The sequence below is a fragment of the Sinocyclocheilus anshuiensis genome, unplaced genomic scaffold, assembly GCF_001515605.1.
Source record: "Sinocyclocheilus anshuiensis isolate Anshui unplaced genomic scaffold, SAMN03320099.WGS_v1.1 scaffold770, whole genome shotgun sequence".
NCBI classification, from domain to species: domain Eukaryota; kingdom Metazoa; phylum Chordata; class Actinopteri; order Cypriniformes; family Cyprinidae; genus Sinocyclocheilus; species Sinocyclocheilus anshuiensis.
In genome coordinates this window covers 163,035-179,372 of record NW_015544161.1, presented here as the reverse complement: position 1 = coordinate 179,372, position 16,338 = coordinate 163,035, and the positions used below count along the sequence as shown (strand labels likewise).

The following is a 16,338-nucleotide window of genomic DNA, read 5'->3' as shown; positions in this document are numbered from 1 at the left end:
TGAGGTATTCGGCCAATCACAACGCACTGGATAGCTGGCCAATCACAGCACACCTCGCTTTTTCAGAACGATGTGCTTTGTAAACATCGACTCGTTTCAGAAAGGCGGGGCATAGAGGAGAAACAATAATGTACAGTATGTGGAAAATAATGTGTTTTTTTTTACTTTAAACCGCATAAACACATTTCATTACACCAAATACACAAAATAATGTTCTTTTTAGCAACATCATATGACCCCTTTAAAGTGCTACTTAGGAGTCGCTACATCCGTTTGTCAAGTGCTGAAATGTCACCTTATAGAATGGCTCGTAATTGTAGTACACGCTCGTTTATTGAAATGTTAACCTAATGCTGCGTTCCAGACAACTCGGATATAACAACTATTATATTATATTATATTATATTATATTATATTATATTGTATTATATTATGTAATATATATAGAGAGAGAGAGAGAGAGAGAGAGAGACTCCGGGTCCAATACATGGCCGGTTTTCGTGAACGTCAGCAAGTCATTGTCTTTGAAGCATACTTCCTACATTACTTCTTTTATTCATTTTTTTGTTTTGTTCAGTCATTTAATTTAGATGTGTATTTCAATTTTTTCTGCCCTTTTTAATTATTTCATTTATAAATTAATGGAAAAAAAACGAGTAATAAAGTGTACAATAAAGTACAGTCAAATCCTTATATTATAATCACATTGCACTTGAATAAAGTTAAAGGTGTAATCTGACGATTGTCCTGCAGGTGACCGCATAACATCTTTTTGCGATGGATTTAGGGATTTACGATTGCTCCAGAGCTCTCGTAGATCTACGATGATTTTCAAGTGCTACTTAAATTACGAAGCTTTTGGGAAACGCAGCACAGGTAATGTTGTCGGTATACAGAGAGCCATTGAAAAACTACAGAAAAGCAAAACTACTTAACTGTAGCATTACTGGCCACAGCACTAAGGAGAGCTCACACATCAGCTGCTCAAAAAATGTGTCAGTGAGACGAACGGAGTGCGAGCGCAATCCTGTGACAGTCACAGGCGGTAAATAGGATAGTGGAGCGCGTGAAGGAGAGATGCGAGGCACGAACACTGTTCAAGGTCTCCATTAATTCGTGCTTGTAGTAATTTAATGTGTATATATTTTGAAAGCATTGAATCGCTATAGAAACCGTGATTCATTCGATTCTTAGCGTTTTAAATCGATTACTGTCCGAAATCGACGATTCACGATTTAAAAATTCATGCTTAAGATCGATGCATGTGCATCGTCAGAGTTTGTAATCGATGCATCAAGAAAACGAGTGAATCGTTACACCCCTAGTAACAATATATAAAACTAGAAGTTTCCAATGAAGTTCCGCTTGTGCAGTGGTTAAACCAACGCTGTATTTGTTCGGTACACATGCATACCAAACCGAAAGACCTGTACAAAAAATTTTTCGGTACGAATACGTGTACCGTTACACCCCAGTACATTTTCAAATGTACATTTCTCTTTTTTTAAACCTCAGAGCATGTACCAAAAATAAACTAAGCCTATAAATGAACATATAGAACATTTATCACAAAGTTTATATATATATATATATATATATATATATATATATATATGAAAAAATAGTTATTCTAAATTTTATACTAACCTTCCATTTTGAGTATGCTGAGTATTGTCATTATCATAATGAGCACTACTTCTGTCTGAAGGAGATGAAAAATAAGAAAACATACTTTGCCTTAAAAAAAAAAAAGGAAAAAATTAAGTTAGTTCTAATATCCTTCTTTTTGGGTGCCTCTGAATAATGTTAGGTTTCATCCAAACACAGTGTTTGTGGTAATGCTGAAGAGTGTATCAGACTGAAGTTATGTAGCCTCCCACACCCCTTAAAAGAACGAAAACAAACGAAGATCAAACAAAAGGGCAGTTTCATCATGAGAAAAATGGCTGAAAACTTCCCAGTTTCACTTTCGGTGAGACCACATTTTATACAAACATGTAACATAAGCGTTACATTGACACGTATCTCATAGTGGCAATGGGAATCTGGTCAACTGTGGTAAAGTTTGCTTAATGTTTCACATTTGTTAGATATTTGCATCGGGCCCCCTCTCTGATCAGGGTCCTCTTAATTGTCCTAACCTGTGGTAATCTGTATATGATATTCAGAAAAATATACCTTTCATAACACAAGGATTTGTTTGGGGAATATACATTTGATGTGTTTTAGAATAATTATAGATTTTTAAATGTAATACTGTAAATCCATTAAATTCCAACCCTTTTGGCCTAAAGATATCAAATCAAGTGCAAATTACACTGAATATTATCCCCCATATAGGACAAGGCTTATTTTTTAAAATTATTCCTTTGGTACTTTATATATATAGAATATTGAACCTATTTAAATCCAATCAACTCTGACACAGTTTGACCTAAAGGTATCAAGCCAAGTGTAAATTACTCTGAATATTTTTCCCTACACTCTCAGAAAAAAGGTACAAAGCTGTCACCCTAAAGCTAAAAGGTACATCTTTGTAGAAAATATATTTTATAGTTTCTGTACTGTAATAAATTATATGTCAGTTAGCACTGACATATTATTTATTACCTGGAGATGACTTGGAAAACATATATAAAAACACATAAACCATATATTGTCACAATAGTGTATTTATTGTCGTCACGTTTCATCAGTCAAAATGTTTCTGCTTTTTATACTTTCAATAATTATTAACAATCCTATAATGTTGTATTATTTAGTAACATAAAATGGTTTATTTGGATGTCACAAAATGCTTTAAGATGAACATACTACTTTATTTTGACTCTCACACTATAATGATCAGAATAACTCCACCCTGCAGCTAACCGTTGCTGGAACGATCCGACACATTTAGCACAAGTAGATAGATAACATCAATATCAACATAAAATGCAATGTCAATTTCAGGTAAGATCTTATTGTGACTGCTGTGTCATGATGAATTTGTGACAACAAAGTGAATTAAACACTACTGCATTAAATATTTGTACACATTTAAAATTAATATTTAAAGTGAATCCCAGATGATGATTAAGTGTGGCCAAGTATGGTGACCCATACTAGGAATTGGTGCTCTGCATTTATCCCATCCAAAGTGCAGACACACAGCAGTGAACACACACACACACACACACCGTGAACACACACCCGGAGCAGTGGGCAGCCATTTATCCTGCGGCGCCTGGGGAGCAGTTGGGGGTTCGGTGCCTTGCTCAAGGGAACCTCAGTCGTGGTATTGAAGGTGGAAGAGAGCGCTGTACATTCACTCCCCCCACCTACAATCCCTGCCGGTATGAGACTCGAACCCACAACCTTTGGGTTATGAGTCTGACTCTAACCATTAGGCCACGTCTTCCCCAAAAGGGAAGGAAAAAATACAAAAAAATGCGTGTTACACTACGGGGTGCTGAATGCTTGAATCTGATTGACTGACGAACGTTCTAAGGTGTGCAATTATTTTCATGGAAATGCACAGCTAAAGTAGTTCCAGGCAGGCCTTGGCCTCATTACGTCCAAATCACTTCACCAAATGATGTCAGTTATTTCACAGGTCCTTAAAGCCTACAATAGCAAAATAACCTAAATCCCACAAAGACACTGACCAAGCCAATAAATATAACAAATAGGATAAAACTACTTGAATTGCTGATCGTCAGCTGCTTTGAAATAATGTATTGTATAAAGCGCTATATAAATGAAGGTGACTTGACCTATTTGGCAATACTCTACACATAAATATTGTTTAAGCATGTTATTTAATTTAAAAATATTATATTGACTTGTTTGATTAAGAGAGTCAGTGTTTTAATAATGCATTTCTAATTTGTCACCACACCTGTGAACCTGTTCTTAACCTAATAACATAAAAAAAAAGATTATTTTAAACACCTTGGATTAGAAAACAGTCGAAAGTGAAAAATTGTTTTTTGCACGATCATGGTAGGCGTAGCTTGACGTTTGAGTTTGTGGGGGCCAAACCGAACCGGTGGATTTGGTCAGACTGTACTTTTAAACACATTTTAGTTTTGCTATAGTAAATCTACATATTCACATAGAGCAGTGGCAAGGGCGTGAGGTTATCATGGTAACCACATACATTGCCCACAAATTACAGCTGCGCTTATAAACATGTCTGTCAAAACTATCTCAAAGGAGGCTTTTATTAAGCAAATCAAGGAGTGAATTACTCATCCACTGTTTTTAAAACACATTTGTTGGGCTTGATTCAAATTAATGCACAATGAGGTGCACACTTTTTATTTAGTCTTATAGACGATAAACAGTGTATATTCTAAAATCTATTTAAAGGTTGTGTTCTGTGAAAATTAAATAACATTTGGATGTAAATGGTCGGCATAAAAGTAGTGTGCGGCTAAACCGGCTGCGTCCTGTGGATCACCTTTATCTGATTGTCCGGAATCATTAAGCACGGCATTAATATCTTCATCGGAGTTTTTCGTTGTCTCCAGATTTATTTGCAGTTCGTGTATGTTGTTAAAAACGCAGAACATAATTTTATTCCACACAACAGGCAAGCATTACCGTTAAGTCTATTATCCACCAAAATGCAGATTCGTCACGTGACAATTCTTATGCAAATGAGATTGAGGGAGACGTTAAGTTTTTTTTTATTTATTAATTTACTTACAATAACAATTTAAAATGTATTAACTTTTACGTATTCACTTTTACATGTATTATTAACTGCATTATATGCATTTTTACTTCATAGAAAAAACTTTATAAATAAATATTTAGTAAAATTCTTAAATCGCTATGGGGGAGCCAGGCCCCCCTGGCACCCCCACAAGCTACACCCGTAGGCCTACTTAATAAGTAAATGATCTCTGCAGCACACTGGTATAACAGCAAGCCTTGCCTTGAACTCAACAGTTTCTGGGAAAACAAAAAGTGAAAATGAAAGCAAAGTTCAAAGAATAGATCATGGGTTTCATCTAAACGTAGTGTTTCTGAGAAATCAAAAAGGTTTGATATCCTGCGTGGGGTCCGTGTAACCCTTTGCAGTTCTTTGTTCAATTCGCACCATCAAAATGAACCAAATGAAAAGTTGGCTTCAAACTTTAATTTTCAATTTCTTTGGAGCAATTTTCAAACGGATACTTGTCTCTCATTTTAATTTTCAATTTTACGAGTTTGGGATGTTGCGTCCGACTCTGATTTTTTAACTAACATAAAAAGTGACTCATTATTCTGATTTTCCACTTGTATTTACTCAGAGCGCTGTATATGCCTATGCATTGACACGTCTGACCATGCAATAATTTACCATCAGACCTCCATTAACTGTGTGACTGCACGTTAACACAAATTGTTACTGTTTGCGGCCCTGTGTACGGTAGAAAGATGATGACTGGGATGTTGAGAGCTTCGGGATACAGGTTGGGTGAAAAGGCTGTAAGGCGCGCACTGGCACAAATTACCCCGCAGTACACTCAGATGCGAAGAGAGGGAACTGCTCGCCAAACGAATCCCCATGTCTATTACGCTGAGTATGCCGGTCACAAACTACATATGGACCAAAACGAAAAGCTTGTGGATTTTGGGGTTACTGAAGTTGTTGCCTCTGATGGTTTCAGTGGGAACATTTTAGGATTTTCTGTAATGCCGATCAAGAATAATCTTATCATTTATGACGAAGTGTACAGAGAAATCTGCTTGAGTCATGGCCTTTTTGATCAGCTAAGAGTTGATCACGGACGTGAATTTTATTTATGTCTGTATCAACAAGATAATCTTAGGGCCTTTCGCACTAATGTCAACAGACACCCTTTCATTCAAAGTCAGTCAAGACAGAACCACGCTGCTGAAAGAAAGTGGGTAGAAGTCAACTCGCGAATAAACTACCCAGTTAAGTACACACTGTGTGCAGGGCTGGATTGGTAATCGGGCATACCGGGCATTTTCCCGGTGGGCCGACGCATTTAAGGGGCCGACAGAATGTTTTTTTTTTTGCCGAAAAGGAGGAGGAGAGGAGAGTAGTTGAATTGGTAAAGTGCTTGATAGGAACTCGCAACGGAATCTAACCTATCCTATTGTGTGTGCGCGGCTGCGCACCATGAGTGTAGCATGCGTAAACACTTTTTAATAAAACGTAATATATATATATATATATATATATATATCGAAGTGGTGATGGGCCGCCTGGACCAAAAAATGCCAGGGCCGATTTTTTTTTTTTTTGCTGAGGAACTTGCAGCTGACTACATTAGGAACAGAGGAACTCTGACTTATCCTGCGCCGTTTGGACGCAACCCCCTTGATGGCCACCCTGACCTTCAGGTGCAGAGGGAAACTTTGCTGCTGTCGACCTGTAGTTATGATGAAATGTTTTACGATAGTCTTTTAGGTCACAGTGGCCTATTCTGGCAGGGTTTGGAGACATATGTGAACATTACACGTAGACTGGAGCAATAGCTAGTGTGATGGTGTTGTTTTTGTTGTTCAGATTAAACAGTAGCAGTATCAGTAGCAGAGTATTTAGATTTCTACTGCACTATATCAGAGGCAAAAATTTTTTGACTCCAATCTATGTCTGACATCTTTACTGGTTACTTCATTTTCGTATTAAAGTCTCATTTAAAAAGTGTCATTAAAAGTTGTCATTTTTTTTAGATAAGTGGTTAAGATAAGTGGTTGCAGGACAGCAAAGCTACAAACATGAGATTATAAGATGCATTGCTGTATATCTACTGTGTCTAAAGGTAACAGCATTTAAACAAAAACGGTATTTAAAGTAATAAAATGAAACATATACATTAATGCAGAAGAATTATTCATCCAAAAACAAAGTAAAATGCTGACAACAAACTGTTTTTGCAGAATGAATAGTTTTAATGTTGATAATTTAAAGTGACCTCCCAAATTGGGACCAGCACATATTTGATTGAACTCCCCTTTGTCATTATCAAAATCTTTGGGTTTTGTGTATTATTTATTGTCTGTTCTGTCAGTCTTTTCTCACTCCTGAACTGCAGCATGGAATGGTTTCATTCTAAAGTACAAGGACACTACATTATTTGCATTAATTAACATGATTTATGTTTGGTACAGTCACTCATAACATAACACCATATTTATCAGCTATGCACTATGACTATCTTGAACTTAGTGTGGGGTCAGTGTCACACATAACTGGTATTAATGACATAAGTCCATTTGCAAGCTTAACTGGTTTATTTTAACATTTGCTAATTACCATAATAAAAACATTTATAACATTTGTTAAATTCAGAATTTAGTTTCTCATAATACCCCACAAGATATACAACAACCCTTGTATCACTATCAGTGCTATGAACAGTGTTTTTAACAGTGAAATGACCCCAGGCAAGCATATTCTGCCAGGAGAGCCAAAATGTGCTGTGGTTCATATAACAACAGTGTATAGAAGAAAATGGGGGGTCTCTCTTTAAATGGCCTATTCAGGAACAGGAACAGAAACTGCTGTGGAACAGTAATGCCCATTAAGATACTGTATATGGCACTGGACTCCACAAATAAACTTAGCTGGCTGTTATGAATTTACACCCCTACACATACAAAAATGTGATACAGAAAAACAAAAATTACTCGGCCAGATGCCATACTAACCCCTGAACACCATGCCCAAGATTCTAAACAAATACAACAAAGCAAGGTATACAACAAATACATATAAAAATATGTAAAACAATATTATTTCTGAACTTCTGAGCCAAACAATGTCAGCCAGACCCCATTTAAGTCGCTTCATTCGTCAGTTTTGGTAGCACCTCACTCAGGCCTCTTAAAAACACCAGTTTGCCTGCGAACATATTTGCTTTACACAAAAGGCAGCTGTCGTTGTCGTTTAGATACGTCTGGATGCAGGGGCCACACCCTGCCACCTGCCCACAACATGCAGTTATAACAAGCACAGAATTGGGCATGTTTGTGCACATCTTGCATGCTACCGCATCTCGCAGAGAGGAAGCAACGGATAGTGACTTTGACACTTCAGAAATGTTCTCCTTCATCTCAGCTAACACTTCAATCTGTTGCACTACCTGTAGGACATTAGCCTTAATGTGGGCGACTGAAATGGTTAGCTCGCTAAATTTTTCATCCATGTTTTCAGCTAGCCTTGATGCAGAGTTTTTTTTATCTCAAGCTCAGTGTCGAGCAGGCCATCTAGAACTTCATTTTCTTCAGAGTGCACCCTGAAAAAAGTGAAAAAGACATGTCCATTACTTCACAGACAGTATCAGCATTTCAATTCACTGCAGTCTATCTGTAACATCAATAATATCAAGAGTTAGTGTAATAAGTCATCATTATTAGTTTTATTACAAATTTTAAAACGTTACTTTAAAATTATACCACCATAGATTCTTAATGTTATTGTATGCGGCCACTGCAAGCTATTTCACTGTTCTTCCGGTTTATGATCTTTGTTTTCTTTCATTTGTTTTTGGTGTTAAACAAATTGGTTTTTAATTTATTGTTGACTGATTGTGTGGACAATAGGCATAATAGACTGTTACTAGCTATACATTTTTATTATATAATAAAATAATAATTTGTTAGTGTTGTCATTTGTATTATATTATTAGGCCTATCATAAACATTTTATGTTAATGTGCTATGCAAAGGAAACAAAATACTGACCAATGACGATGCTGTTTTCACAGCTGTTCAAGACATTTGTAAATTCTCTCATTCTCAAAGCACTCTTGACCAAATTTGTGAATATAGGTTTAACACCTTGCAGTTTGAATTTGATGTGGGCTATAGTTTTGTAGTCTGTTTTTAAAACATTTTCAACGAGGAGTATTTTAATGCTAGATTTAATGCGCATGTTGTCCCGGCTATATGCTGTGATGCTTAAGTAAAACTATGGCAGGCCAATTTAATAATACTAGCTTAATAATAACAATATCATAAATATACAATACTACTGCCTATCAGCACAACCCTATTTTGGTGTTTGAATTCTAAACATTTAACATTTCTTTGCTTAGGGTATAAGTTTCAGAATGAAAGGTGGTAACAGTTGATCAGTGAGATCAAAGCAGTGCATTACAGACTGATTGGGTACCTGTACAGTTACAGACATACAGGTAACCATTAGATACTGGTTTTACTGCACAGTGTATTGTTGCATAACTATATATTTAAGCATGTAACTTAATAATTTTGCCTGCTTTAAAGGCTTTGAGAAGCTTTCCTTTTATCACTGATTCTGAAGAGAATTGATCACTTGTTATGATGAATAGATTTCATTTAGGCTTTTACTCGCATGTAAACATTGATCAGCAAACATAAGCAGAAGCTCAAACAAACCTGAATAACACACAAGAACAAACCTCTTCCAGAAGCTCAAACACACCACATAACACACAAGAATTAACCTCATTGGTTATGCAGCACGTTTGAGCTTCCGGAAGACGTTTGATCTGAAGATGAACGAAGATCTTACGATGTGGAACGACATGAGGATGAGTAATTAATGACATCATTTTCATTTTTGGGGTGAACTAACCCTTTAAAACCAATTATGTCATCCTCTGCCTGGTAAGTCACAGAGGCTCTGGCTCTCTATTTTACTAAACATGAACTGAACGTTCAGGTTAAATCTTATGTTTTCTTATCAGTTCTAGCAAAGACTCTTACCTAAAAACAACTAAGATGTTATATAATAACAACTCTAATAGAGTTAGATTAATTTAATCATAATTCAGTTCTGCACATCATTCTGCTTTTTGTTTCTAATACTGGTTCAAAATAGCAGTGTAAGCTTCTAGCCTTACAATATGACAAGTGAATCATGCAGAAATAGCAATAGGCCAACATGGATGAGAAAGTTTTTACTGTAATTTGTATAATTTAATTACCGGTCACACAGGGCAATCCTGGAACATTAGGTATACACTTTACCAATCTAAAACATCATGCAAAGTCTGCCTCATGCAATGTGTAGCAGAAAGCTTTACTGTGAGTTGGCAAAAGAAGCCTACAGCTGTGAAGATGGAGTCAACTTATAGTGAGTGCTATTTAAATGGTTTCACACTGGGGCAAGGCAGGCCTTTACTGCATAATATATCATTTTGATTCTTGAAAACAAACTTGCCTTTTCTTTTTGGAAGCACTTTCAAGTCTTCCCATCTTGAGCTTGGCCAGGTCTACAGTTCTGATGGCATATACCTTCCGGCTCGATGTTTTCCAAAATTCCAAATCTAAAATGCAACATTACTAAATTATGCCAACATAACATTTCACAGTTTCTGCTTACATTTTCAAAACTTAGTTGCATGTTTCAAAACTATACACAATTCACAAAACTGCACAAACAATATGCAAGGAAAAAACAATTTCTTGCACTTGTTTGTTGGGCTTTTTCAGTTTCAGCTTCTTAGAGTCCCAACAAACCCACTTACAATAGCCTAACACTATGAATACAAAATTCCAATACTTTAACACTTTTTTTTTATGTTTCAGTTTGCTTGTGTAATGTTACCACAATAAAATAGTTTGCTTAAAAAGGTAATGGAAACAAACTGAAACATATGTAACCAACACATACTTTTTGTGTGTAAGCAGTTAAAAAACTTCTCAGGTACAACTAGGGTTACCATTGCCATCATCCTCAAAGAGAGGACTCTTAGGGTAGTTGATAAGCATGTATGGTAGTTCAGGGCATAAACGTGGACATTTGCAGTGAAATACCTTTGGTCTCTGATGTATCCGCAATCGCCAGCCCTTTTGCGTCGCAGATACTGTAGCTGTCAGCGGAATTTAAATATTCCTGCACTGTTTGTCCCACCGCCTGCACACCCTGGCCTTCAGATATTGTGACATGCACTGTAGCTGTGATAGAGAAAAAGTTCATAATCCAGTTATGCGGTTTCCAACCCTAGTCCGGGAGTACCCCCAATACGGCACATTTTTTGTCTCTCTGACAAACCAATCTGAGGTCTTGGAGTTTTTACTAATGAGCTGATGAGTTGAATCAGGTGCATTTGATTAAGGAGACATCTATAATGTGCAGTGATGGTGGTACTCCAGGACCACGGTTGGGAACAACTGATCCAGTTTAACATTAGCTACAGCATTTGAAGTACAATTTATGAGCTAAAAGATTTGGATACAAATACATACTGTATTGAGATATTTTCCCGCTGTCCTCAATGTCTGCTACATAAATCTGTTTTCTTGCTGATTTAGCCCTTCGTAGAGGGTTTTGAAACGTATTAGATGGGTGTGTAAAGGCAGTGCTCCCTTTTGGGCGACAGGATAATGGTGATGAAGGGCCTGCAACTGGTGTCAAAACTTGTTGTTCTCTTAACACAGCAAATGATCCTCTGTCTCTCATCAGGGTGGTCTGAAACTGTCCAGATTGATCTGGAAAAAATGTTTCTCTTGTAATGTCGTCTTCTAAGTAAAGACTATCTGGCTCGACCTAAAGGGAAGGAAACAGTAATGCTAGATTAATGTCACTGCTAAACGCCTGTAAAGCAGTCTCGTGTAGCCTTCAGACTGACGGCAGACTCTATCGCAGCTTTTATTGGCTAATAAGGACCACTCAAGACAACGTCCGACTGACATGCTTAAGCAACCAATCACGAATCTCAGGTTTCTATGGGAACCGGTCAACCAGAGCTTCTAACAGCAGCTGCAGTGATGCAATGACTTTATCAGTCAGCGATTGGCTCTGACATATTCCGCCATATTGCGCGTTGCCGTTTCTCCCATTCATTACTAGTAGGAGTGAACCGTCTTTCTATATATTATTAATCTTTGGCCAAAGGTCTGTGAGCATAACGTCTGAGGCTGAGACTACCTATATAGTATTGTGATTCTGCCACATTTCCCACTGACACACCCCCAAGTCGTAAACTTGGCGGTTAAAGAAAATCCAGAGCTTCCCACTTGTATTTACAACTTTACTGCTATTTATTACAGTTTCTTAATGTTATTTACATTATTTACATTTTATTTGAAGGCTACTATTGGCCAGCTGGCAATAAAGATGAACAACTACGCATTACTACAGAGAGCTTACAATCTACTATCTACGTTCTGCCTTGCGAGCAAATGGTGCACAGTTAAGTGCAGAGTTCTCGTTTACACGACACCGTTTTCAACTGAAACCAACATTATGAAGCTGCAGGCCCAGAGACCCAACTGCACACTCAGACCTGCACGCTCAGACCTATCGTTTTTTCAGACAGTGCCTCCTGCTGTTTGGATGAACATTTGTTTTGTAGCGTGTGTACCGTAATAATTTCCAACATTATAAAACTTGTCCGTTAGCCCCATGTTACTTCATAACTGTTGTTATTCTTTCAATTGCAATAAAAAAATACAAAAAAACATTATAAAACTGCTAGCAAGTAGCAACATCGGACACGTGAGTAAGGTTATTAATTTTATTAAAGCGATTCCTGAAAATTACCAGGTTTTATGGCATAAATCAATGTGACATCTTATTACACCAACAAACGAATAGCCTATTTTAGTATTTAATGATAGTTTAGATAGATAGTTCGACAAAATAAGCCGTGAATTTTGTTCACCCCAGTTATTTTCAAACACGTGGTGCGTAACCTATTATTGCTAGCTTAGTCAGTGTTTGATTTGATCAAATTAACCCAATTATTTTTTTCACCATTTTTCTCTGCATTGTTTACAGCTCGATGACTTGTAGGACCTCATGAAAAAGAATACAAAAATAAAGTTTGGTGTGAGAAAATGACTCCGAGCACTATAATTTATTGTATGTAAATATAGAGTTAATGTTCATCCCCTAACTCAACATTAAAGAATGTGATAAATCCTTAATAATTAAGAAAACAATAAATGACTATGAAAATATTTAAGTAACTGAACCATTTCTATTTACAAATACAATTAATAAAAATAAACCAGACTTAATGCACTAAATCATAACCTAGTATGTGTAATATTTTATATAATAATGCATTCAGTCATAGCGTAATATTTTATAGTAGAAAAATAGTGTAAGTTGCAATCTATCAGCAATTGAATTCAGGTTAGGTAATCTTATCTAATCAGGTTAGATAATCTTCCAAACAGCAGGTGGCACTGTCTGAAAAAAACGATAGTTCTGGGAGTGCTGGTCTGAGCATGCAGGTCTGAGTGTGCAGTTGGGTCTCCGGGCCTGCAGATAATCTTCCAAACAGCTGGTGGCACTGTCTGAAAAAAACGATAGGTCTGAGCGTGCAGGTCTGAGCGTGCAGGTCTGAGTGTGCAGTTGGGTCTCCGGGCCTGCAGCTTCACCCTACTCACTGAAATGGAAACTTTTATGCGTTTTGGCCGTTCATTTAACGTTACACGACAACGGCGTTTTGGGGGCCTGAAAACGCAAGCTTTTGAAAAAAGGTTTCAAAGTGCAAGGTTCTGAAAACAATGCCTTTACAATCTCCACGTAACCAAAAAAAAAAAGCGGGTTAGATAATCTTCCAAACAGCAGGTGGCACTGTCTGAAAAAAACGATAGGTCTGAGCGTGCAGGTCTGAGCGTGCAGGTCTGAGTGTGCAGTTGGGTCTCCGGGCCTGCAGCTTCACCCTACTCACTGAAATGGAAACTTTTATGCGTTTTGGCCGTTCATTTAACGTTACACGACAACGGCGTTTTGGGGGCCTGAAAACGCAAGCTTTTGAAAAAAGGTTTCAAAGTGCAAGGTTCTGAAAACAATGCCTTTACAATCTCCACGTAACCAAAAAAAAAAAAGCGTGAATTTGTGAAAATGGTGATGTGACACGCATGCTTAGCGGGGTAACACTTGTGTCTTACTGGCCTAGCATGCATAATACAATATTTTTAGTCAATTTCGCAGATCGTTTTGACAACGTTGATGTCTGTTTTAGTACATCGTTGTAGTGTAAACAAACAACAAACTATATATTACTAACCTTTGGACTTCACGTTTCAATTTAACCCTATGGGAGGCGCCGGCGCGATCACATGCTGGCTAGTGGCTAATGCTAGCTTCACTATCAAGCTAACATTAAGGAAAGTTATTAAAGACAAAAGAATGCACGAAAGTATTAAAAACAACTTTGCTACAACTATCTAACACACTTTATACAGTCTGTTTAAGCCACATTTTACAGACTCATTTCTGTGTTGTTTTCATCCGGTTCAGCGCTACTTGTGCATCTTTTCTGGCGTCTTTTCTGCTGAAATAAACGTTTAGTGCGGCAGCAGCAGCATGTGAGGAAAATATGAGGAATTAAATCAGACGATTTTGTGAGCTTTTATGTGTTCGTGCGATTGTTTCTATGTTTGTAGTGAGAACTGTTGCTGAATGTCAAGTTAAAACATGATCTGTGAGGGGAATGATCTCAAGTGTTGCTGCTGCTATTTTATTTACTGCGGTCAAGCCAGCCGCACTTTTTTTAACTTGCGCGTGTAATTGTGCACTTACGGTAGAGACCTGCACTCCCGCAGGACCCGCAGCTAACATTAACAAAAGTTATTAAAGACAAAAGAATGCACGAAAGTATTAAACACAACCAGTTACTCACCTTAAAAATGGACTCCAATCGGTCCCTCGACAGATTTCGGGCTGACATTATCAGCCTTTTTGCGCCGTGGTATAGGCTGAACTGCGGCTGGTACAGGTCATCCATCATTACTTGCATGAAGTGCGCCCAGTCGTTGGCAATGACGCACAGATTGCGTAGCTGCTTCTGTCAAGAGCACACTGCTATGGGGTGTGATTTAAGCACTTAGTTGCACCTACTGTTCCGAATGCACGTCTTCATCTTCTGACGTGTCTCGTTTTACCATCTACTGGACTGCCTGTGCAATGTTTAAACTTTTATTTCTTGCTCTTTATCTCCCTATTTATTTCATAAATCTTTCTTTATCATAGATCTATTCTTTTCATTCTATATTTTATTTTGAATATTATAAATATATAAATAATAATAGTTCACCCATAAGCAGGGTGAAATATTAATATTTATATATTTATAATAGATCAGGGGTGCCCCGTCCTGCTCGTGGTGGGTCACTGCAGTAGTAGTATTTGAGTTTATTGCCATATCAGCATCACCGCCTATTACATGGCAGATACATATTGAACATTTAACAATAATATCATAAATACAATCTAATAAAAAAAACTAATAAAAAAAAAATGTAGACAACAAACAAAAATAAGTACATGTACAAAATGAGTACAAGTTTTCCTGAATATGAATATTTTACATTACCCATTAACCAGGAATGGAATTGAGATGGTTTATAGGTATTGTCAGCATTATTGTTTTATAGGTATAGATAGCATTATTGTCAATATCTGACATCATTAACCCCCACCCACCACCCACCCCAACCCCCATCAGTGTCCTACCAGTAATTTATTTAGCATTTACTATTTCATTGGGATGTCATATTCTGTTTGGTCTATAACTTCTAACAACATTAATTACAGGAATACAGGAGATTAGATCATTCTAGAGAAAGCACACGTAGAGATACCTCAGCGCGTTGCCACTGTCTGAGACATAGTGTATGGCAGGCGATAAATTATTGCATGGTCAGACGTGTCAATGCATAGGCATATACATACAGCGCTCTGGGTAAATACCATAGACTGTATAAAAACAGGGTAAATACATCCACATCCCCACCCCCCGCTCCCCCCACTGGTACAGTCCAACCGAGAGCGCAAAACTCAGCAAAAAATCAGAATAATGAGTAATTTTTTATGTTAGTTCAAAAATCAGAATCGGACGCAACATCCCAAACTCGTAAAATTTAAAATTAAAATGAGAGACAATTATCCGTTTGAAAATTGCTCCAAAGAAATTGAAAATGAAAGTTTGAAGCCAACGTTTCATTTGGTTCATTTTGATGGTGCGAATTGAACAAAGAACTGCAAAGGGTTACACGGACCCTGCGTGTCAGACTGGACTTAGTATATGATAGCTAACCCAGATAAGGCTCAAAATGAAAGTACATTAAAGGATCAGGAAACCCTCTATTTCATAGTCCTCATAAAAGTCGTAAAAAAAAATTACAAAAGCAGGCGTGGTGCTGTAGAGAGAGAAGAGTGGAGACAAACAACACAGTAACATGTTCGGAAAGTTTCATATGCTCCCGTTGAGTTAAAAGAATCAACACTTCCCACAAATGCACACTGCAATTCACCATTGCACGCAACAAAATGAAAGTCCGGTTACACTCACATTGTGAATGAATCGCTATTGTGTTGAAGACTCGGGGTATATGAATGTGCGTTTACAGGTGCATCTCAATAAATTAGAATGTCGTGGAAAAGTT

At 37.3% G+C, this 16,338-nt stretch overlaps 1 protein-coding gene and 1 long non-coding RNA gene across 2 annotated transcripts in view; both read right to left on the bottom strand.

Annotated features, from left to right (window-relative positions):
* The window catches only part of LOC107695594 (interferon-induced GTP-binding protein Mx1-like), a 29,444-nt gene that overhangs the window by 9,765 nt on the left and 3,341 nt on the right, over positions 1-16,338 (bottom strand). The window contains exon 2 of the mRNA XM_016495595.1: positions 1,648-1,737. Coding sequence (XP_016351081.1) covers positions 1,648-1,737 — 90 coding nt within the window. The remainder of the gene's footprint in view (positions 1-1,647; positions 1,738-16,338) is intronic.
* LOC107695609 (uncharacterized) lies at positions 10,165-14,719 on the bottom strand. Its single transcript, XR_001635011.1, has 3 exons — positions 14,574-14,719; positions 10,750-10,890; positions 10,165-10,259 (listed from the first exon to the last, which is right to left on the bottom strand). It is a non-coding gene; the product is annotated as an uncharacterized LOC107695609 (long non-coding RNA).